General features: G+C 51.2%; 1 protein-coding gene across 6 annotated transcripts in view; it reads right to left on the bottom strand.

Annotated features, from left to right (window-relative positions):
- SNTG2 (syntrophin gamma 2) overlaps positions 1-25,026 on the bottom strand; it is a 218,882-nt gene that overhangs the window by 146,931 nt on the left and 46,925 nt on the right. For 5 of the 6 annotated variants that reach the window (XM_078055883.1, XM_078055885.1, XM_078055884.1 and 2 more), the window contains 5 exons: positions 22,561-22,698; positions 14,382-14,438; positions 14,241-14,298; positions 1,430-1,473; positions 1,292-1,333 (listed from right to left, as the gene is read on the bottom strand). In XM_078055883.1, coding sequence (XP_077912009.1) covers positions 1,292-1,333; positions 1,430-1,473; positions 14,241-14,298; positions 14,382-14,438; positions 22,561-22,698 — 339 coding nt within the window. Of the gene's footprint in view, positions 1-1,291; positions 1,334-1,429; positions 1,474-14,240; positions 14,299-14,381; positions 14,439-22,560; positions 22,699-25,026 lie in introns of those variants that run through there. The other variant, XM_078055887.1, reaches the window with a different exon arrangement.

Below are 25,026 nucleotides of genomic sequence, written 5' to 3'. Positions count from 1 at the left end.
GTTTACAAGGTTTGCCCATCATTCACTCAAGGATGAGCATTTGGGTGAACACTGCCTGCTTTCTCTGGGCTGGGGCGGGGTGCACGGGGCCCTCTGAGTCCTGTCTTCCTTCACCCTAAGAAAGCAAACCTGCAGAGAAAACACAGACGTGCAGCTTAGAACGTGGACAGTTGGAAACACTCCATGCATGTGCACATACACCCCAAACTGTGTGTCCCTTGAGAGCCAGGACGTGTTTATGCTGACTGCGAGTGCCTTCTCCAGGCCCGGCGCAGATCAGGAGCCATGCGTCGGCCCCACAGGAAGAGGTGGGGGTGCATACGGATTCTTCGCAGGTGAGCAAACAAGATGGGCTGTGAGCAGGTGTCCTGGAAGCTCAGGGTGCTTCATCTCGGGGACCTTCCCGCACAGCGGCTGTCTGCCCTCACCTGGAGCTAATGGTTGGTTTCCTGGGAAAACAAACCCTGAGGCAGGGATGTCCACACGCCAACCCTTCAGGGGATGTTCACAGACTGAAAGTGTGCTGGGAACCCTGTAACCCTCAGAACAAGCTCCCTGTGAGAGGCGTCCACACCGGTGCCTCCGGGACCAGGCGTTCCTCCTGGTCTCACCCCCTCTCCCCCAGGTGCCACCCCTGCACTGAGCTGCACCTGTGGCTGTCCCCGTCGCCCTCCCTCATCGACGTCACCCTCCTTCATCGACGGCACCTGCGACCTTGACCCCACCGCTCCGTGGTGCCATCCTGGCATCAGCCATGCCCTGTGCACGGACGTCAGAGCTTCTCTGTGCCCAGCATCCCGTGGGGTGTTTATCCATCCTTCCTTGCATCCTGCGGTCTGACCTGACCACAGAAGGAAGTCCAGGGCAAATGCATGTTGATGAGCCCTCGTCCCAGGTATCACCGGGTGTGTGCATCACGAGACGTCCTGCAAGGTGTCTGCCCACATTACACACAAGCATGTGAGAGCAAGCCAGCAAGGGGACACCTGACAGACATGTCTCACCACCGGCCGGGCAGCATCCACACTCCCCAAGGCTCAGTCTTCCCAGTTAGAATGGGAGCAGCACCGTTCACCCTGCACAGCTTGTGAAGGCCCATCACGGTGTCCATGATGCACCTCCCCGCACACGGGCATCTCACAGGGCCTCCGGCAAGGCACCTGCTGAGCCTTTCTAGCGTTCTTTCCAGTTCACAAATACACTCAGTGAAATATGATTTACAGAGAAAAGTAATCACAACAAAAGAATATACAACAAGCAGAACAAAAGTTACAAAAGGAGGCACACTCACCACTTCTTCATGGGTTGCATCTTCTACGTTAATGCCGTTAACCTGAAAGGACGACAAATTGAAAAGTTTGAGGATGATATTGGTCACTAGAAGTTTAAAGTAACAACAGAGCCAAGGGCCAACGTTTGCAATACTGACCTGCAGCACGGCATCTCCTACGAACAACATCCCTGTCTGGTCAGCTGCAGGGTTGCAAAAGGGGCACAAGTGTTAAGAAACATTCAGGGACGTCATGCTTTGTTAGGGCACTTGTCCAAGCTTAGTGTCAGCAGCAACTGGAATGGCTTGTGTGTGGGCACATGCGCGTGCATGAGTGGGAACGTGCGTGTGTGCACGTCTGTGGGTGAATGTGTGCATGGGAACACGCATGCATGAGTGTGCACGTGTGGGGAATGTGTGTGCCCATGAGTGTATACACACGTGCATGTATTGGGAATGTGTGTGTGTGTGGGTGAGCGTGTGTGAGCACGTGCACACTTGTGTGGGTGAACATGTGTGTGAATGAGTGCACACATGCGTGGGGAATGTGCGTGTTTGTGAGTGTGCACACATGCATGTGTGTGTGATTGTGTCGCACATGTGTGTGGGTGACCGTGTGCACTCATGTTGGTGAATGTGTGTGAACATGTGCATGTGAGCACGTGTGTCAGTGTGCATGGGGCGTGCAAATGTGAGTGCACTTGGGCGTGCATGGATGTGTGTGGACTGCATGGGTGCACACGCGCGTGCATGGGCCCGTGTAGGTGTGGGAAAACGTCAGCAGCCAAGCAGCAGGCACCCCACCCATCAGGCTGAACAGCCAATTTGAAGCTCATTAAGAGAGTTACTTCGCAGACATGTAAGTGTTGTTTAATATGGAACACGAATGTCACCTCCTCCTAGTGAAGAATTTCACCACCTTATGTGTAAAGTCTGATTCCCAGTTTTCATTAAGTCGGCACAGACAACGGAACAGGAATCCCAAAAGCTGTTCAGCATTTCTGCACTTTCTCGGGAACAAATTTACACAGACAGTTGTAATTAAGGAGACGGTGTGGAGAACACAGATGGGAACATGCCCTGGGGAGCCCGACAGAGGCTCACGGCACCGTCCCCACCGCCCCTCCAGTCCTCAGGGGCGGGGACAGCTGCTTCCAGTAGATGAGCACATCTGCCCAAAATGTAAAGCATCTTGAATTCCCACCCTCCTATGAATTTGTTTCAATTTTTTAGTCTTCGGTTAAATATTGGAGACCAAATAATAAGGTATTCTTTTAACACTGCAATTCTCTATGTTCCCTGAATGCATTTAATGCTAATTGTTAATATTATTTCTGGTCATTGACAAATATTAAACTTTTTTGAAAATACAGTACAGCCTTTATTTGACTAAATGTAATGGTACTGAATTTAGGTAATTAGCAATGTTCTCATTTACACGGCAACCTTGCCCAGAAAGCCTGCATGGCCTGGCGGTGTGACCTGTCTCTCTCCGTGTCTATCTCTGGGTCTCTCTCCGCTCTCCCCACCCTTCTGTTTTTCCGAACCCTGTCCAGCTCTGAGCTGGGGGCAGGGAACAGGACAATGCTGATTTCAGGGGCTCCAAGTCTACCAGGTGACAATCCACACACGGCAACAGAAGGATTATTGACTACTGCCTATACAAATATTTTGTAAAATTATGCACGGTAGCATCCACATCCACATATAGCTCTGACAAGCACGAGAGGTGCAGACGGGCTGGTGAACCCCAGGTGCAGGACTTAATTGTGCAGGACCTCGGGAAAACCTAGAACACAGACACAGTTCTGCCCTGAAGCTGAACAGAAACAAGGGGGGTCCACACCAGGCTTGGTCAGGTGGAACGGGGGGAGGCAGGATGGGCAAGGTACGGAGCACTAAGGACAGGTAGTCACGGGTCACGGTGTGAGGCGCTAGACACCACGTCACAGGAAGGGACTTCATTTCACTGCTATCATGCATCCTTCAGGGCGGGGCTACCCCTCTCAAACCCTCCCTTAGTGACCTGCACGTACTTGCCATGCAGTGAACGTCAGTGAAGGACACTTTTATCCCCCGAGTCTTTCTGGGAAAATGTCATCTATATGAACAGTGAACTCAGGCAGTGAGAAGTTCAACATTATCTGAAAAAATATTTTTTTTTGTTTCCAGACATTCAGATATGAAGTCTTAAGAGTTTGAATAGTGAGGTTCTTATTTGCAAAATTATACAAATCTACTCAATAAATATTAACATATTTGTATATGGACATGTAATTGTTTCAAGTGTATATGTGATCTATCCCTTTGACGTGTCTGTGCCTAGAACCCACTGACTCCCAGCCCTACCTGACTTGTCCGAACCCCAAGTTCTCAGCTCTCTGGCCTTGGGACCAGCCCCTCTCTGGCCGTGGGACCACCCACTCTCCAGCCATGGGACCAGCCCCGCTCCAGCCGTAGAACCAGCCCCTCTCTGGCCGTGGGGATCAGCCTTATAACTGAGGCAACCCCTTGACTCTTCCTGGGGCCGTGTTCTCACGGTGTGATCGAACTGACTTCCCCCCTGTGCACCACGTGGCAGCGCTCCCACAGGAAGCCTCTGCCAGCTCTCAGGGGTCTCTGTCTTGCTCCTTCCCACAGAACGCTGACCAAGGAAAAGCCTCAGGCGGTGGCCAGTTTGTGGTCAGCCCTCCCCGAAGACGCTGCACAGCCCCCGCCCTTCCCCACGGTCTGCGTCCCCGTCCCTGCCGTGCACCGACCACCTCAAGTCACTGCTCCTTCGCAGAGCGAATCTATGGCCTTTGAGACTGACCTCTGCTCAGGTATTTAAAACCAATATTCTTGTCTTCGCTTTTGTGAGAAAGAAAAGGACAAAAGTAAGTTTTTTCTATTAAAATTAAACAATAACAAAAATGTGATGGTGTTAGGGATCTGTTAAAAATAATCATTTGATATCTTTTTGAGACCGATGTCTCAAGAAGAACCCACCCAAGGCTCTGCAAAACCAGAATTATCAGAGAGAGACTCATCATCTTCCGTGGTCTTGGTCTAACTTTCTGAAAACAAGCCCACGTCCAGGGCATCCCCCGTTCTCGGCAATTCTGCCTAAAGCACAGGTCCACATCAGCACTGGGGCTCCACGTGATTCCTGGCGCCGTGTTCAGCCCGACTTCAAGGGCAGCCTTGCTTACGGATCCTCCCAGCGCTGTGAGGCAGGCGAGATGCAGAGGGAGGCCACCACCCACGCGGTCTCCACCATCTCCGCAGGTACGGGACACGCACCAGCCCTGGTGCTCAGCAAGGAAGCCCTAAAAGCTCATGACCACAACCTCAGTTCCACACCCTGAGCCCCACAAGATACCCGGTCCAAGCGCATGCCAGTCCGCTGGCCATGTGTGCGGCGACCTCGTGTTGTGGTCATACGTGTTGCACCTGATACTTCACGTCAGGTGAAGCCAACCGGTGGCGTCTGCAGTAGCTAGTCAGAAGACGGGCCCCATAGAGCGACGGCCCTCGGGTCTGAGCACAGTCCCGGCGGCGCTTGGCAGGGACTGTGCACCACAATGAGCTCATTTCCCAAACAGCACCCTTGTTCACCATCTAGACTCTCCCAGATGCCATTATTCCATGTGCACGAGGGAGACTGAGTGCACCTGCCTCGAAGGCCTGCAAGGGCTGCAAGGGCTGCACGTCAGTCCTCGAAAGTGTTCACAGAGGACCTCTCCCCTGCTTCCTAGGAGCCCCGGGGAGATGTGCTTTTGACAATGGGAACACCTAAATTTTTGAAGTAATTTAAGGGATTTCAGACATTTTGAAGTAAATAAAAAGGTATTTCCATCTTCCAGGACGGCCCTCAGCAGCGGTAGCCGACGCAGTCAACGGAATTGGCAGAATGTAAGGAGTGACAGCCAAGCAGGTCCCAGGCTGGTGCGTCTGGGGCAGACGGCACCATGGGGCACGCGCCGGGGGACGCGCCAGGGGACAGCCGCAGCCCAGCCAACTGGGTCCTTGGTGCAAACCTGCTTCCCTTGATCTTCACACGCAGCGACCGTCAGAAGCAGGAATGCCGGCAGCCTCCAGTCCCCTGCTCTGCTTCGGTCGAGCTCTCTGCCGTGGGCTGCTGAAGATGAAGACTCTCCCCACACAGGAGTCACGTCCCACCCATCCTTCAGAGCCTGGGATCCACCAGAACATCGAGGTTTCAGCATTTCTCTTCAGCGCTGAAGTTCTCTTTTATTCTGTTTAAGTTGTTTATTTTGATGGCTATAAAAACATACCTTTCATTGATTCGTCTACAATAAAGAAGAAGGAACGTTGAAATACTCCTCATTCAATTTTCTCCAGCTCTAACCAGGCCCAGGGCGAGACCCTGGGACCCTCTCCCTCATACGGCCTGCGCACTGGAGATGAAGAGTAGAACGTGGTTGGTTACAGAAGCAGGGGGAGGTAGTTTGGCCTCAAAATTCCAAATCCAGCTCCACACTCACCCACCCCAAGGTGAAAGGACTTTCTCAGGCTACATCTACACAAATCCGGTCAGGTCCAGGTTAACCCATCTCAAAGAGAAGGAGTCTACCAAGATGCACAGACCCCCAGGAAGAGTTAGGGGAAGGGACCCCTCTACCCGTGTGGGCACACGGGCCTGCATGTCTAGCCTACATTCTGCACTCCTCTACTGAACGGACGGGAAGGTGAGGAGCTCTGCGGGCAGCAAGACCAGAACCCGGGACACAGGCCCCCAGGTCTGAGCAGTGACACCCCAAGGACGCGGTGCTGTGAAATGTTCAAGTCTACAAAAAGGCAGCTCAGACTCTCCCATCCGCTCCCTGAGGCTGGCCCTCTGCTCTCCTGGTACCTGTCGTACACTTACCAGGGTGTGCAAGACGGCAGGGGTCGCAAAGACCTCAACGTGGGCTACACATACAGGAGTTCTGTCAAATGGAACAGGGGTCAGACGGGAAAAGCTGTAACATGCATTTGTTAAACTGACGAAATATCATGGACATGAAAATAAATCAATCACCAATCCTATATTGTGACACATGTTCATGGCAGCAAGATGCTAAATACAAGTGAGAATACCAAAGCAAAACAGAGGGGCGCCTCGGTGGCTCAGTCGGTTAAGCATCTCACTCTTGATTTCAGCTCAGGTCATGATCTCAGGGTCGTGAGGTGGAGCCCATGTCGGGCTCCTCTCTCAGCGGGGAGTCTGCTTGAGATTCTCGCTCTTTCTCCCTCTGCTCCTCCCCCTGCTCATGCTCACTCTCTCTCTAATAAATAATTTAAAAAAAAAAAAGTAAAATAGAAATCAGGGGTCCAGGAGACCCACAGCTGCACCCCACACAGCTCAGACACTGGAGGAGGTCTGATAAGCACAAGATTACAACTGCGGGAGCTCGGCCCCTTGCAGGCCGGAGAGCAGGGCACACCCAGAATTTTCTGCGATCAACAACTGAATCAGAGAAGCTTATGATGTTCCTTTTGCTTTTTAAAAACATAAATATCATTAAGAAGGTACGTGTGTGACTCAAGACACTCCCTTCATGGGGACCCTGTTTGTGACCGAGCACTGGGGGCGAGTGGGGGAGTCCGCATCCCGAGAGGGTGCGGGGAAGCCAGGCAAGGTGGAGCTTCTGCAGGTGGGCATGCGCCTCAGGAGACCTGCGGGTCAGCGGGTGACCATGGCCAGCAACACTCGAAGGGCTGGATGTCCACCTGAGCATTTACGGTTTTCTGAGTGGAGAGGGTCACGGGAGATTTCTAGAGCTACCACACAGAGTGTTAAGTAGTAAGTTCAAAGGATGTGGACACACACAACACACGTGTGTTCTCAGTGTGAGTGCTACACTCACACAAAACTCCTCTCGGGCTCTGATGAAATCTTCGTAGTAACCTTTATGGAAGGGGCCAAATCCTACTGCCTATGGCCATTTCAGGGCTTTAAGTGAGGTTTGGGGTGATCACATCGCCAGCAACCCACGAGCCACCCCAATGAGCCTGCACTTGCAAATCCTGAGCAGGTGGGCCTGGGCAGGTACACTCAACACCTGGCGGAAGCAGGGAGCGCACGTCTGAGACCGATCTCATCCCAAACAGCGGGCTGGCTGGGCTCAAGGCACACAACACGGCATGGCGCACCTCTCCACTAGTCTGTGAGGGGAATGCCACATGCACTGAGCAAGTTCTGTGGGGCCCCTCTCGCCTCCCAGGTGTTGCCAAGACCTAGAAAGACTTCCCCACTCACTAAATACCACTCTCCTCACTGGCAGAATCAACAGGATCCGCTTGAGCTGCACGAGGTGGGGATGCCAGGAAAAAGCTCTGTGCACCCCTGGATTCTGAGAAACCAGTGAGGGGCCCTGACCGTCAGCATTGTGGGGGCAGAGGCCGCCGGTCAGAGTGCAGCTCCCCAGAGCTGTGGCACCCTCCTGAAGAGAAGAGGGAGTGAAGGCCCAGTCACAGCACCCGCCCGGGGGGGCTGTGATGCCCCCCATGGCCTCGGTGGTCACCCAAGGACTCAGCTGGTCCAGCCTCCCGCTGTCGTGTGGAATCTCAGCGTGCCCGCTGAGAGAAGCTTGACTTCCAGAGCCAGGCAAGATCTCCACACTGATGACTTCACAGCAAGGACAGTGAAGCCCAACCAGGACAAGTGAGCTCCTCGGGAATACGCTTCAAGGCTCCAGGGCCGGCTCTTCTGAAAGGCCATCCAAAGTCCACCAGCCACAAAGCCCCAGGATCGTGAAATTTAATTACATCCTCAGACAGACCTGAGCGCAGCTTATCCTGCTTACTGGCAACAGCACATCTGCTCTACACACCTTAAGAGGTAATTAACCTTCAACTATGAAGCTTAATCTCTTGTTGGTTATGTACATATTCTGTCCATGATCACACATACAGTGTACACATGATACATAGAACAGGCTCCGACCTAGGCATCCACATGTGCACATGCACATACACTCACACAAACACGGCAACTTGCATGCATGCATTCAGGGACTGGTCTACAGTTCTCCTCCAAGCAAAGGTCCTGTGCATCCCGTCTCTGTGTCCGGGGGACTGGAAAGGAAACAGGCATCCAGGATGTATTTAGGAGATAGAGAAAGTTGTAAGAGAAGGGCGGAGGTACCAGACAGAGGGGAACCATACGCAGATTGGCAGAAAGGTGGCACTGGACCCTAGGTGTCCTGGGTCTAAGTTCTTCACTATTTCATTTGACCCCATATTCCTTCGTATTATCATTAAAAAAAAAAAAGCCCATAAGTATATAGGCATTTCCTGTATACATTTTAGACATTTCTTCACAAGGTAAATGCAGCATCATCTCAGATGCACATTTGGGAGACACTGAAATAAACAAGAGACTTGAGGAATAAGTGCTCACTGACTAGTCGCCACTATCCAGAGGGTGGACTGGTATGAAATGCTGGAGTTTTCTAATTTTAGTAAAGATAATTTTACTACATTATTTCTAAGATTTTTTTTCTAGTTGGTAACCACTTATGGCTCATTAATTATTAACAAATGGAGTAAAAAGTCATATAGTTAAAACCACATATTTTAGGAAATTTATGCATAGAATACAGTAAATTAGGAAAAATTTCAGTGTGAACTTGGAGCCTGTAAAAGGAAGTGTTTTCTAGCTCACTACATTAAATGTTCCGACAGCTGCCATACCTGCTTCTCTACTTGTCACCACGTCCTCGTGTCCCTGGCTCCCAGACCTTGTGCACCAGCAAGAAAGGGCTCCCCAGCAGGTGCCGATTACACGCTTGGCACAGAAGCAAGCACACAGGTTGGGAAGCCAGTCGTGAGCTTAATTAACAGAAGAACGAAAGAGAAGCAGCACGAGAAAGTGGGATACAGCTAGAAAGGTAAGGACCAAGTAGGGACTTTGTCATCACAATGTGAAGAACTGGTCATAAGTATTAAGAAAAAGCATCCAATGGTGTGCCCCAAAATAAGGATTAGTCGAAGTTTTGAAAAGCAGAGCTAATGGACACACGAGATCCTTTGTCTCCAAGGAAATGAAGCTGCTGAAGGCACAGTTGCTGACAAAATGCAAGTGAGGGCCCCCCATGCTTGCCCAGGCCCCCCCCCAAGCCACCTCTCCCATGACAGGTGCATCTCCTCGTACTGTTTCAGCAGAGGGTGGGTCTCCTCCTAGTGAAAGGAGGTCCTGCCCTGCCCTAAACCCAAGCTGGAAAGAGCTGTCCCAACAACACGGGGCATGCTCATTCCCTCGGCCTTTCTGGGGGTGGATTTGGGGTCCAGTTCCAGTTACTGAGGTGGAAAAGATGCTTGAAGGCCTTCTTCTTGAAAGAAAAGATGGCCCTTCCTAGGGGTGGCCTCCCCCATTTCTCTTCTGCCCTGCATCTTAAACCGCAAGTGCTATTTTGCAAACGTGAAACAGGTAACTCGAGGAGAAGGCCTAGTTGCTAAGGATGACTCTGCAGAAGGACGGGAAGAAGCTGGGGCCTGGACAGCTGACTTCTTGTTGAGTGAGAACAACAGACCCGCATTCCTTTAGGCTGCTGTACATTTAGGTTACTTCACAGCCAAACACATCCCTACCTGGACCTGAATCCGGATTTTCATGATGCTAATTTATCAGGGCAATACCCACCGAGGACCTCAGAGACGGGCCGGCTTGGCTGTTTGCCGGCCGTGTATCTGTGCCTCGGTGTTCTCATTGTACAGGGACGGTGGCCACGAGAGTCCCTATCCAACAGGGTCCTGAAAGGTCCTAGGGTTCATGGCTGGGCACAGAAAGCATTAGCTTAAGTTTGTATCACATTAGGTATGGGTACCTGACTGGAGGCGTGTGCCTCAGCCTGGCTCGGGCCAGGTGCACGGGGTCGGCCCGCGGGCTCCCCACGGAGCTGGCGAGGGACAGTGCCTGAAGTGTGCCGGCAGAAGCTCTGGCTGTGTCCTGCGTGCAGGCCCCGGAGGGACTTCAGATGCTCGCTGGAGGTGGAAAAACTGTTGCGGAAGAATCAGAGGTGCAGAGGCCAGCCCAGCCCACGGCCTCCCTCTGTGCCTCTGCACCCCGCTAGACCCCCACTCCTTTCACAGCCCAGGGGGTCAGCTGCTCCTGTTCTCCGTGGACATTGCGTCCTTAGGACATCACCCATTAATTCAGGTGCTTCTCCTGTTTATTCCCCTGAGCCTCACACAGGTAACTGGGCCCAGTATGCCTGCACCTGCCACTGCACGGATCCCCACCCCCGCCCTCATTTCCAGCATTCACCTGACCCCCAATATCCACTGTGTCATTTTACCAAATGCCACTGGATGCAGCTGAAGCTAAAGATACAGGGACTCCAGCAGGAGTCCTGTGGAGTCTCAGTAAAACCGCGCCCGGGGTCCCCTTCAAAGCACAGGAGAGTCTGGTGGCCGGTGTCCACATCCCCGAGCCGCTAGCACGGCCACTTCCTACAGCAGCCAGGTGATTGCTCGTTAATGGAAAACAGATCTTACCACCCCGCATTTGGGAAGTCCTCAAACCACGCTCTCACTCACAGACACAACCCAGGCTCCTTGCAGGGGCTTCGGAGCCCTGAAAGCCTGGCCACGGGCTTCTCCCTGCCCTGAGCTGCTGTGCGTCCTCTTGTCCATGTGCAGAATGCTCCCGCCGAGGGCCGACTTCCCCTGACCATGTCACACGATCCCCCTCACAACCACCACCACACGGTTTAGTCTCATAAACAGTGGTGGTCACCACCTTCTCCAATTCTCTGTAACGGCAGGCTCACCACTGAATGCCCAGAACAGAACCTCTTCTAAAGAGGTTATCTGTTGAATGTGGTTGCACAAATTCGCAGATGAATGAGTGGACAACCCAATTTCCCCTCTGACCTTCCAGTTTATAGCCCCCTGGTTCCTGAACACAAAGCGAGGTAGACGTCAGGTTCCCACGGTAAGAGACTGAAGCTGCAGAGAATCCCTCAACATCTAGGCCTTTCTTCTGGGGACAATGACACCTGCCCCCAACAGGGAGGGTGTCCAAGCTACGGAGGGTGCTGGCCATCTCCCTGGGGACAGGCAGTATCCCCACTTGCCACTGCTCACCCGGAGTCTCCGGTCTCCACAGCAAATCCTGACTCGTCAAGTTGCTGGACTGGGTACCAGTCTTCGATGACGTGTGATGGCGGCCACGCTGCGTCCCCGGGGCTCCGGCACACGGAGGCCCCACACCGCTTGCACCAGGCACCAGATGCAACGGCAGCTCTGCGTGGATTCACGGCAGCCAGAGCCGCCCTGCCCGCGAGACACCCGCCCTGAGCCGTACTCGGAAGAGGTGAACCACACCAGGCCAAGCCCCGGTCTCTCAAGCTCCCAGGTCACTGAGCAGTTTATGCTGACTCTCCAAGTGCTTAGGGTGTAGAACATGCAGTCGGTGGAAAAGGGAAGCGAGGGTTCTGGATGGCAGGCAGACCCTGGCAGCAGCAGGGTGGGGGACACCAGCCATCGCGTCCAAGAGTGGCCTGAGCTGGGGGGGCCGACGGAGCAGAGGGATAGGTGGCCACGGGGTGGGGACAGGGCCCTGGCTCTCAGCTCGCAGGCCACCGACGCTGGAGACAGAGGCAGCCTGAGAAGACAGGACAGCTCCATTCTGAGACCAGCCGGGCTTGCGTCCCTCGTGAAACTCCCACCAGCGCAGGCGGAAATCTCGGCTCAAGAGGGAGACCTCAGCGTGTTCTGGCTCCAGGACTGGTAAGAAGTCTGGGAATCCACTGGGTCCCAGGTCCCCCGGGGAGCCCCCAGCTCACAGCGGATGAGATGCATTCGGGTGACTTGGCGTCTTTCTTAAAACTGCAGCTTGGTTTCTCACTGGAGCTGTCCACACGTGGCCCACGGTGACCTGTTCATCCCTCCACAGATGTAGGAGGTCTTCTCTCCAAATTAAGCATGAAATCCCTTTCTGCTTTTTATCTGCTGGTTAATCTTACTTCCTTGTCGTTGTTCTTTTCTGACACTTACATTCATATCCATAAGTCAGAAACTTCACTAATGCAAAATAACTGTGAATGTTCACAAGATTACAGAAACAAATACCTCTGAGCCACCTTCCTTCAATTACCAGCCAGCCAAGCAGCTGGGCCCCAGGGCGCAGAAGTAACCAGATGCCCTCATTCAGGAACGAACTGATTTCTTTGCACCTGGCCAATTCTCACTTTAAAGGCACTGGAGAAGTGTGCTCTGCAAAGCCTCAGCCCCACAGTGGTGCTCCGGGTGGTGCACAACAGAAACACTTCAGTGCCGTGGAAGGTCTGTTTGGAGATGCTTTTTTTTTTTTTAAAGATTTTTTATTTATTTGTCAGAGAGAGACATAGCGAGAGAGAGAACACAAGCAGGGGGAGTGGGAGAGGGAGAAGCAGGCTTCCCGCGGAGCAGGGAGCCGGACGCGGGGCTCGATCCCAGGACCCTGGGACCATGACCTGAGCCGAAGGCAGACGCTTAATGACTGAGCCACACAGGCGCCCCGGAGATGCTTTAAAAATGTCAACGAGAACGACCATCTGATGCAGAGACCAGTGCAGCTCCGTCCTGCCGTACATAGTTCTAATAAAACCGTATTTTCTTACAAAACTGAAACTCTTTTGTGTCACCAGGAAAAGCAGACTCAGGAGTATCGTGCTCTGGCTTCGCCTCGTAACCTGGTCTCCTTGGAGGCCCCGCTTCCCGGCAAGGACGGGGCTGGTGTCTTCACAGGCTCATTGGCCTCGGTCTCTTGAGTAAACAGGATCCCATCTGCCGCAAACTTCAAAGGCTGGTTTGCAACTTTGCTCAACAAGGGGAAAAATGTGTATTGTTGAGCCAATTCCACAATGTCCTTTTGGTGAAAATGAGTGTTTCTGCAGATGCAAATGTGGTGATTAAAATCTTTCTTTGCACCAATGAGTCAAAGTTGGTGTGTGGAAATTCACATTCCTCGTAAACAGAACTCCAGCCACTGACCGTCACCGCCGCCCTGTGCACGCACACCTCCAGAGCACACAGTGTGGGGGCCCAGGCCTGCACCACCTCTCCCGCAATCGCTGGGCTGCCGTGTGCTCTGACATCAGGCTGTGGTTGGGCGGACGGGGTGAACCGTATGAGTGTGCTGAGTAAAAGCATGAGCTTATTCTCCACTCTTCACCCACACAGGAACGATTCTAACGTGTGGGCTGCCAGTCCACGGTGGGTCACCACATCCCTTACCCCTGTTTTCAGGGTCAGGGACCTGAAATGGCCCCTTCCCACGTCCTGTCCAATCCTAGCTTGGGGACAGGAGTCAGTCCCCCTGCACACACCGGCCGCGTGCCCCCCTGGCTCCCACACCAGGCAGGGGACGTGGTCCCTGAGCTGCAGGGACCAGGCTCCTACAGGCAGGGTAGAGGTCCCAGTAAGAAGCCGAGCTGGTCTGTGCCATCCATTAAAGTGATCTTATTAGAAAGATCTCCCAGCTTATGAACAACAGCCCCCCAACACTGGAGGTGACCAGAAGTCCCACGTCCCCTTTCCGCTTCTGCACACAGTGACCTCAGTCAGTGGCAGCTGTGGTCCGATCATCCCTCCCGAGGCCCAGCGGTCCAGCCATTCCGGCCTCCCCGCCGAGCCGCTCCTGGAGGGTGGGATGCGATTTTCACCGCAGACCTCCAGGAGCACCGCTGACGGCCAGCAGTGGGGGCAGGTCTCCTCTGCTGTCACCCCGCTGCAAACACCCAGCGTCCCAGCCTCGGCATGTGTCCCCAGAGCACTGCTCCCATCGGCCACACAGGGAATCGGTACCTCTCTTAAGGGCTTGCAGTGTCAGCGGAAATGAAATAGGCACAGTCGTGTCGAGGGGAGGAGAGATGAGGCAAAAATAAAATGTCAGCTAAACGATGAAGTAAATGAACAGCAACTGATCTCCATCATTTTCAAACACGTGTTATCTTACAAACTGCCGCAAGGCGTACTCGGGACGTCCTGGCCGTGTTACCTGCGTGGCCTCTGAATATCCTCGATATGACGACAGGGACCCTGTGCTCGGCACCTCCCTGGAAGACAGGCAGAGAGAGGGGTCAGGCTCAGCGCAGACCCACACACAGAAAGAACGTCACACAGAAGAATGCATTCATACCTTTATACTCAGGCCCAAGCCACCAACGGGCTCTCTGCGAAGCGTAACAGTTCTGTGCTTTAAAAAATTTTAGAAAACAAAGCAAGTTGAGGTTAAAATGCATGATCAGAGAGTGAATGCAAAATGCAGATATAAATTCATAATTTAAACTTAAGTAACTGTTTAAAATACATTTGCAAAGGGGACACTGCTTAAATTCAGCAAGACACCATTTCACATCCTCAGTCTGTGGTATTACCTAGAGGAACAAAGACCTTGATTAAAAAAACAGGCAAACAAACGACAAACCAGGCCCTACTGCAGCCGTATTTAAAATCCGCGGGCAATCCCGGCACGTTGGCCCTGCCTTCCCGTTCCATGTCAGAGGACCGCAGGCCCCTGAGAAATGGCCCACACTCTCCCAGGGAGGGACCAGAGAAGCTGCAACCCATACTCAACCCGCCTTCAAAACCTGCTCTTCCCGCCAACCCCCAGCCTGGCTCCCTCCCACCGTGCCTCTTGCCCAGACCAACCACTTTTAGGCCCATTTTTAAGTAGTCAGTGTTGACCCATGCGTGCTGGGCATCACCCTGTCCTCTGACCACGGGGCCGGTGGTGATGAAAAGCTGGAAGTCGAGCAACGCCCGTAACCAACAACGCCCCCAAACCTCTCACTCCAGTAAATCAGCAGTGCGCATTCTGCTTGGTTTAAAGTGACCAATCCTTAACCAGATGCACCAGATCTGCGGCTGAGGGTGAGAAACGGGCCCAGGGGCGGAGGAAGCGGAGGGTCAAGCATGTTCGTGCCTCAGAAGGATTCCATGGGAACATCAAGAATGACTTGCGCTATCTGCTTTCTAAGTGACGGCGCAGACACTTTCGGCCTGAACGGTGGCCAAGAGTGTGCTTGCAGAGCAGGGCGACCAGGGACAAGCCGAGGTCAGCAGGGCCCCGAGGGCTTCCGCACGAGCGCGAGGCCTGCCTGCCGCCAGCAGCGAGCCAGTGGGAACTGTCTGGCCGAGGAGGACGCCGGGTCTGCAGCGCGTCTCAGGTGTGACTCAGGTGTGACTCTGTTCTTGGGAATGAATTCACCATAAGCTCAAAGTAAAGAAACCAAAAATTGGAACAAATACAGCTCCTTTAAAGTGCTCAGATAGGCATCCATTAGGTAACACTTTAATAGAAAATTTTATATTTTGAGCTTCCCTGTGGCTGTAACATTCTCAGCTGTTGACAGTTTATGCAATCACAGTTCCAGGACGTGACCTCACGGCGATGGCTCGTTTTCTCCTCGTCTCCGGGCGCACCCGAGTGACGGTGAGGAGCGGGCCCAGTGCACACCCGGGACACACTCATGGGGCTCCTACTGGGTCCTTTCCAAGTACTGAAACACCAGCAACCTGTCCCCCGACTCCACACAAAGGGCAGCAGGAGCAGAGGTGATTTAAATCCCGTGGCGGGAAGACAGAGATGCTCCTGCGTGTGGGGAGCTTCCCTCCACAAACTCCCAGAGCAGACTCCCGAGTCATCCAGCGTCTCGGGGAGCGTGAACAAGTGAACAAAGCAGAGGGATATCATTTATTCACGCTCTCACTCATTTCATAAGTGCCGAGTTTCTACTGTGTTTGGGGTGACACAGGAATGTGTCTCAGGCTTTCCCAGGAAATACTCTGGGCAAGAGAAGACTGGAAAATTGGGTCATCCAGTATTACACTAATCAAAAATCTCTACTATAGGGAATTTGTCAAAATATTCAACAATGGTTTTCAACTTTGCCCATTAACAGAAGCATTTGAACCTCACTGAGAGCAAGCAAATATACATCAGAGAAAAGAAACAAGAGTGTTTCTGTTTTGACAGACTTTGTCACATGACATTATAAATCTGTCGTTTTATTCACACATAGATCTCAAGAGGATCATTCAAAGAAAACATCAGAAAATGGATCACCTGTGGCAAAATGGGTTAACGCACACCAAAACTCTGGACTAAGATTCCCAAATTCCCAACAGGTGAAAGATGAAAACATTATGTCATCAACTTCTTTAACATCTGGTTAACAGAACAGAATTATCTGTTATTAAGCCAGAGTAGTATTTATTCAAATATTTGCTCGATGCAATCTGTCAAAATTCCCTTTCCGAGCAAATGTGTCTCAGTCACATAACCCTCTGCAAAACTGAATTTCTGCATCTGGAAAATGAGGGTTATGTGTCCTACCATAGGATGTCACCGTGGACTGAACTGTGTCCCCCCAAATCCCTATGTCGAAGTCCCATCCCCATGGGACCGCATCTAGAGGTAATTGAGGTTAGAGGGGGTCACAGGCTGGGCCCCATACACAGGGCTGCTGTCCCCATAGGAGCAGGACGAGGGGGACCCCAGAGCCCTCTCTGTGCGCTCAGAGTAAGGCCGTGGAGGGCACAGCGGGAGGATGCTGTCAGGGAGAGAGCACCTGACCTGTCCTGTGTGGGCAGCTGGGCCCACAAAGACGAGCCAGCCGAGGGAATTACGGGAAACCACCAAATTTCACAGAAACCTCCGGATGGCAAGTCTCTGGGTGAAATGTTCTTCTTCCCGATCTTCCAACTCCCTCAAGGAGCGTGGAGGAATCTCGCATTTCACCGTTGGGAGGAAAGTTCAGCCAGTCTGTGTTCTCACAAATGAAGAGCATGTAACTACTAGGGCTCTAGAATGATTGTGGTGTTGTCGTATTTAAGAATTTTGTTTTTCAAAACAAGATTTGTAAAAATCGGTTCATGGTGATGAAACCGTCCACAGGGTGGCCTGGCTCAGGCCCCTCCTTCGGGTCCCGATGTCTCAGGACCTCACAACCAAGTGAGAGATGGACACATTAACTTAAAGTCCTGGGAGAAGTTTCCAAAGCGGTTCTGCTAACATATGCAGATGCTAATGTCATCACAAGGCATTTTCTAATTCAACCAGCCTGTCGTTCTTCACCGAGCACACTCTGCGGAGTCCGTTTTCCCGAGCAGAGGGACCGCCTCCGGCGAGACGCACCTGCCCCATAAATATGCTTCTCTTCGGTGTCTGGGGGCTGCTCTCACTTACTGGAGGGATGAATTATGAATTCAATCAAATGTATAATGAGACTTCTGGAGAATGAAGTTTGGAATCTAAAGTAACTATTCAATAAACTCATTTCCAACCCAATCCAGCTGTGTTTTTCAAAAACATAAGAGATAAGGTCCTAAAGAAAATATTCTGTTTTATCCTTTAATCCCAAACTATGTTTTGACATTTACCGACTCCTGATTTATGGAGCAAAGAATAGGATGCAAAAAGGAACTAGAGAAAGGATATAAACTTAGGTGGATAAAGGTGGTAATAATGTTTATTTTATCACAAACAACAACAATGGAGTCGTGTGCGCTGAACACAGAATTTATCAGTGGGGCCAGCACCCCGGCAGGCGAGACGACAAATTCATCTGTCTCGGGAAGTTTAATACAAGTTTAATTCTTTACTCCAAACTAAAGTATCAGTTTGTTGATAGTCCTCACAGTACTTGTTACGTAAGAAATGAGCCTAATTTTTGAAAATGATTTTATTAAGTTCATTCGTTCTGATATACCTGAACGATCTGTAGGAATTGCTGAAGGAACGGCCGGGCAACCGCCAATCACTCTATTACTAGATGTTCTTCCGCATCTTAATTTACATGTTCCTTATCGCTTTTTCTAAAACTTTTGACTTTTTAAAAACTTTAAGCCTTTTTTTCAGCAAAAAAGGGGGGGACTGACGATTTTTCTGGAAGGCATTGTAAGCTGAGCTGACCATCGGTGCCGCTCTGTGGCCCCCTCACAGGGTTTCACAGATCCGTTTCTAGGGAAGGGGTTTTGTGCTCAAAACTGATCAACTCTTTGTCCTTTCTACCAAGATAAGTGACACCCAGGACCCAGGAAATAAATATTCCAAAACGCATCTTCTGGTATGTATAAACATACGTGCGGGAAAGTGAAAACAGGCATGGTCTTGGATGTGAAGTCTACAGGGTGGCAAAGCCAACCTACAAATACCCGGAACGTCAGAGTGTGGGCCATGACCTAACATACTTATAGGGGAAAAGCTGAAAAGCCAGCACACGAGGAGCCTAGAATATGGAGCCAAAATGTCCCGGACCTAATCTAGATCCCCAGTCGGTATATAGATCTGTGACCCTCGCCAGACAAAACCTGCCCATGAGGAAGACAAGAGCGAAGCCGCCCCAACGCATGCAGAGGGGAGAGGGGAGAGCGAGCACCTGACAGCAAAGCGAGGAGAGACTGCAAGTTCGCCCTCTCCGCCCAGAATCTGCTAGGCTCCTGCAGCCAGAGCCGGACGCCTTTCATCCACCGGGTGAAATCGGCTGTTCTGCCTCACGCGGCGGCGGCGCCTGCTCATTCCAGGGGTCCCCCCTTCACCTGCGCTCAGCACCCACCACCCCGGGGTCTCTCGTCTGTGCTCACATGGGATTCTTCAGACGCTTCCCGGACTGTGACTTTCGTGTCTAATGTGTTGTTTGTCCGACACACAGAGATTCTGGTTCCGTGCATGGTTCTCATCTTTATTTCAAGACGTTCCCTGCTTGCAGGTCTGCTGGGTCCTCTTCTCCCCCGTCGCACTCCCATAACCTCTCATGTCTGGAGGCATGGTAAACACCCACGCTGCAAACCTGGCCGTTTTAGGTCAACGTCTGCACGGGTCTCCCAGTCCGCTCGTGAAGATGTGGCTTCCCAGTGCTTGTGCAGAGCAGGGGAGAGAGTCGGGGCTCCCGTGCCCGCCCAGCCCCTAGACTGTCTCCCAAGGTGTCAGGCAGGCACCAAACCAGGCCGTGTGCGGGCAGACGCCAGCTCCCCGTTCACGCCAAGTTGGCAGTCCTCCTCCTCTGCGGCGGACATTCCGCTGGCTCATCCCCCTGCCTCTCATGCTCCCCCTGCGGCGCTCCCAGGAGCCTCCCCTGGGCCCCATGCGAGCAGAGGAGCGGCTGAGATCCTGCCTGACCTCTGCCACTAACTGGGAGCTGAGCTCAGACACTCCTGAACCTTCGTGTCCGAAACAGTAAAACGAGGACACGGAACCCTCTCAGGTACATTCACTGTCACTAAAAGTAGTGAATACAACACAGATTTATTACAATGTTGTCTTTGTGTGCATCTTCCCGCCACATTCATTCAAACCACAAGCATAAACTCACAATTAAGGAAAATGTAATGTGTCACATGTGCAGTGAGGATTATAAAAATAAAACAATCTAAACAAAAACTCTGAAACATGAGAAAAAGCTAGTTCTTTCCCCCAACAATGCACACACTTTCTTTAGAAGATAATTAGAAAATCCTCAGATTTTCAACATTCAAAATGCCCTGTTGCTATGGATAGAAATATAAATGAAATAGGAGTTTGTGGATTTGAAACTCTGGTGCTGCCCTGGCAGATTTTAAAAATCCACTAAATTTAGTTTTGCCTTCTCTCTTTTGTGACGAGAAGAACACCTGTCCTTAACTGACACTTGAGTTATTTTTCAGCAGGTTCAAATTCCCTGCCCAGCGGTGTCCTCTGGAACGGGCAGCCTGAGAAGTGGATGCGGCTGGAGGAATGGAGTTCGCGCAGACTCTGCCTTCCGTCCCCAGAGAACCGAGCTCCCGCCGGGCGAATCCCCGGGGCCAGTGCCGAATCACAAAGCTCACGGACGTTGACGCGAGCACGGACCGTGATGTCGGGCCTGGCGAGCAGGGCGGGCGCTCTCGGGCTCGGGCCGTGTGACTGGCGTGACCCCGTGCCCTAACCCTGTCGCCTGTGATGTGGGGGTCAAGGTGCACCTGCTGCGTAACCACGCCGTGTGTTTTTGGTGAATTAGGGTATAGAACACACTCAGAAATGTCCTGGCACCGGGGGCAGAATCATGCACATCAGCAATGACTGTTCACAGTAGGTTTAGCATCCAATCTTGGGGTCCGACTGATAAGCTAATCAATGTCTGCTAGAATTTAATATCTATATTGTGTACCCAGTAAATATGTGTTGCACCAAATCTGACAATTTTCATCTCCCAGGACCCACACGGAGACTCCAGTTTCGGCGAGGCATGAGGCTCCCTCATTCCTTCTGTTGATCCACTGTGGATGGATCAGACCTTCCACACCTGCCCTTCAGAATAATTTTAAGTGGAAAACAGTCATGCTCAGCCAGGTTCCCAGTGCAGGTGCCTTGGACACACTCAACACTATAATGCGGGGAGCTGCCACTCCGAGACTCCCCAGAGGTGCTCTGACTCCAACTCTAAAAACCATTGTGACCTTTGTTAGAAAGAGTTCTTCCTGTTCTTCCAACACATGATGAATTCTCACGGCGAGATGGTGTTATTCTTATCAACTGCAGAATTCAGGGTTCCGGTTCAGGTTCTGATCTCAGGAGTGGATCGTGTCTTCCTGCAAACAAAACCCTCTCCAAATTGCCTCCGAAACCATCCAACCCAGGGACGCGTGTTCCGGCAGAGATCGCTGGAAGGGGCCTGGCCGATGCGGAACACAAGTCCGCGTGCCCCGCGGCTCTCCTCGGAGCAGGGCGGTTTGCGGGCATCCAGGAATCACTGGAAATTATAAACACAACTCTGCAGCTGTGAACACACACTCCTAGGAGGGAGAACTTAACCTTCGGTAGAGAATCTGACATTATGAATAAAACAACGTAATTTACTTTTCCTGGACAATTTAGCATAGAAACATCGAATGTTTTTTGCTATAAGCTGCGTGGGATTCTCTACAGGTTATGGACTCACTGTGAAGAAGGATAATTTTTTAAAACAGTTACAAACTCTTCTCTGACGCTGCTCTCCCCAAACCCACCGCTGCTGGGTATTCAGAACAAGTGGGGGGACAGTAGGTCGAACGAGGGGTTAGTGACCCTCGACCTCCGACCCTGCTGGGGGCCCCAGGGAATAGCAGCAGGAAAGGCAGCCCCTGTCCTCTGCCCTCCGTTGTGGTGACTTCACCCGTCCTGGACCCACAGGGAGTGTCCAGAACGGGACCAAAGACCCAAAAAGGGCACAAGAGGGGCAGACATGGGTCTGGGGCAACATGGGGGGGGTTCAAGTGGAATACAGGAGCACTTCTGTTCTCCACGCATGTGGGAGGGGCTGCGCGTGTGTAAGACATGCACATGAGGCCGGCATTGCTTCTGTGGGGGCGAGGGGGGCCACATCGGGCCCGCCCAGGAAAGACGTCACACTCTGCAAGGACCTGCACCTACCGAGGAAACACCGATTTGGGGATTACAGATGGGGAGCAAGTGCCCTGTTCACTTTGTTTCCAAGGTGAAGGTCATGAGGACCCAGAAAATCATGGAGTAAGGGGTCTCCAGGGCCCAAGCTCTACGAGACCCAGCCGTGAACCGGGGAATGGGAACGCTTCGGGGATATTTTCAAAAACACACTACAAACAACTTATTTTCAGCGACATGATTTCTTGAATATCAGTTTTTGTAGGTCCTGGGTAGGGATATTCGAAGGACAGAGCAGTGAAATGTTGATTCTGTAGAAATATATATATATATTTATTTATTTATTTATATTTATACCTGCAATTATTTGAGCTCACAAGAAGGAAAATAGGAAACCGACTATGGTTTTAATAGAGTATACTTCATATACTACAATGCATATTTCCTCTATCACTTACAGTCGTCCTGTTTGACCTAAACTGAAGTAACACTGGCCAAAATTATTTTTCCTAATCTTTACTCGATATTTAACTGTATCTGCTCAGTACGTTTCTTACCCTTCAGGAAAGTTCACTGTGACTGAAGCCAAAAGAAGGACGGAGCTTTAGCGTGGAAGCGCCTGTTCACGTCCCAGAGACGGGGACAGAGCTGACACCTGACGCGGGCGAGTGCCCGCTCTGTCTGCCGCTGCTCGTGGTTTCAGATGTGAGGAAGCCCTCGGCAAGTACGGTACTCTCACGTTCCGTCTTCACTTCCAACACAGTGTGTCCCATGGCACACCGTGGTGTGTGGGGAGAGCTCCTCCCGGAAAACACACCAACGAGGAAATTACGGAAGGCAGGGAGACAGAGACCTGGTCTTGTTTTGTGGCTGGGGATGTTTAAATAACGGGAGCAAACAGTCCTGAGGCCGTAAGCGGCCTCCCCGAGTGGGCCTCCCCAGCGCGTCTACGCGGAGCCCGGCGCCGCAGGGCACTTACGTGTGTGCCGTGACTGCTCCCACCGACACAGACCACGTCTCGTTTCTGGATCGTGAGGACCTCCTTTGTCAGCTTCAGGCGGACGTCACAGGTGCTTCCAGACGCCTCGCGGTGCAGCAAGGCAATGCCAGTTCTGGCCTGGGGGGCAAAGCGGAGACACAGGCAGAGGGTGTGAGCGCAGGGGGCGCGGGTGCAGTGGCAGGACCACGGCTCGCTCGGCACAACCCCCAGAACACGCACCCGGACGGACCCTGTGGGGACCGCACGGCGGCATCCATCTGGCCACGGCTTCATTAATTGAACACACAGTAAGTGTGAATCCTGAGTAACTGTTTCTGAACAGCTTTTACAGGATTTAAATAAACATGTTTTTAAAAGAAAATTAGGGTTTTCTTTAAAAGCTTGAAAATATTAGTATTTTGTTCAAATCAACTTTTCTACCTTTAGAAAGGCTTTAGTTCCTACTTTTACCAAAGCTCTTTGAATGATAACCACCCCTTTCGGAAGATTCAGATAGTAACCGTTTGAAGATTTATTGGTCTGGAGCAGGAAATGCTGAAAATCAGCAAAACGTGTATCAGAGTTCTCATCAATACACGGAAACAAACTTTATCAGAAGTACCCAGTGGGGCCCACACACTGGGTCCCGGCGGGCTGGGGCCCGCGGGCTTCCCTCCCCCGCCGCCCGGCAAAGCAAACTGGGTTGTCAGCAAGCGCGGACCAGGAGGGGACGTCCGCAGGTAAAGGCCTTCTCAGCAGATGAAGAAAGGAAGGTCAGACAAACACCTCTGGACAAACTAGAGGTGGCCTCCTGGTGTGTGCAAGTCACGGTCAACGGCGTCTAAAGGTGCCCTGCTTCACGCGGGCGCCCCCCGCCAGGCCCAAGGAGGTGGGTCTCAGGGGTGGAGCAGGCCGGTATTTCCGTCCGTCTGGAGCCCCAGGTGCCGTATGCAGAGTGCTGCCTGCACAGCCTTAGGTGGTCACCCTGCCGGCCGGCCGGGAGGAAGGGAGGAAGGAGGGAGGCGGGATGCTTAGTGAGGTGGTGGGAGCTGCACCCTCAGGACAGGACCATGAGACGGGCCCACGCAGGGGCATGTGAACCAGGGACGCTTCGAGGCTGGCAACCAACCACAGAAACAGAAAAAGAAGAAACTTACAAGATCACTGGTAAATTCCAAAGATGGCATTTGATAAAGTTAAATATTAATTAAATATTTAATTAATAGCTTCATAAATTAATAGTTAAATATAAAAGGTTAGCCTTCGGGAAAATAGCTAAAAAAGACTAAGAGCACTTGTCATTCACCATGTTGAATTACTGAAAGATTTCCTCCGGGGACAGAGGCTGAGAAAAAGATGTGCGTTCACCTTTGCCATTTCTCTACCACACTGTGCTCCTGACCAGTGCAATTATATATATAATATATACTTTAAATATTTATGGTGCATAAAGGAAAGAAGAAAAATGAAGCAGTTCACAGATGGAATCTCTGAGCATGGAGATAGTTCAAAAGGATCTATATCTACGTCTGTCACATGAACATTTGGATGTTTAGTCTATGGCCTTAACATCATTACCAGTTAATGGTGTATTACGACAATACTGTGAAAGTATGTTTCAATATATCAGCAACAAATAATAACAGCTGAAATAAAAGGATATAACTCGCAGAGCATTAACAACTGCCATATCCAGAAACCAACTAATGAAAACTGACACACTAGGTCTCTACACTAAAAATTTGAAAGTGTTACTGAGAGGAAAATAGTAAGACCTAAATAAGTTACAGATCATGTTCATGAACTGGATGAATTCATACTGTGAAGTCGTCATTTCTCTCCAAATTAATCTACAAATTAATCTCTGAATTAATCTGTTGTTGATTCAAAACAACAGAAAATCATAAACCCCAGCAAGTTTTTAGAAACTGACAAAATAATTCTAAATTTCAAACAGAAATGCAGTCACGTACAGTCAAGGCAATCCTGAAGAACACCCAAGCTGAAGACTTATAATGCCAAGTATCAAGAACTATTTTGAGGTTATAGCAATTAAAATATGGGGTATTTACTCAAGAAAAATAGCTCAGTGGAGAAGAGAGAATACACAGTCCAGAAAAAAATCCACGTATGTGTGATCTCCTCGCTTGTGATAAGTGCAGCATGACAGTCAAGTCCGGAAAGAATCTAGGAAAAAAATGAGTTCACCGCCCCACTGCAGAGCATGGGAAACAATCAAATCTAGCTGGACTTCAGAGCTACATGTGAACAGTAAATCAAAACGTTTAAAAGAAAACAGGTGAAAATATCTCTATGGACTCAGAGTAAAGTTGACTTGAACAGCATGCAAAACAGTTCTAGCCTGGAAATGTTCTAATCTTGAAGTTCTAATCCAGAAAGGGACTAATTGTTCGACATAAAAATTGAGAAATTCTGTTCAATAAAAGATACTATGAAGAGATCAAA

This window comes from Halichoerus grypus, chromosome 10, assembly GCF_964656455.1.
Source record: "Halichoerus grypus chromosome 10, mHalGry1.hap1.1, whole genome shotgun sequence".
In the NCBI taxonomy this organism is placed as follows: domain Eukaryota; kingdom Metazoa; phylum Chordata; class Mammalia; order Carnivora; family Phocidae; genus Halichoerus; species Halichoerus grypus.
Note: the sequence above shows the minus strand (reverse complement) of the source record. Positions and strands in the feature narration are given on the sequence as shown.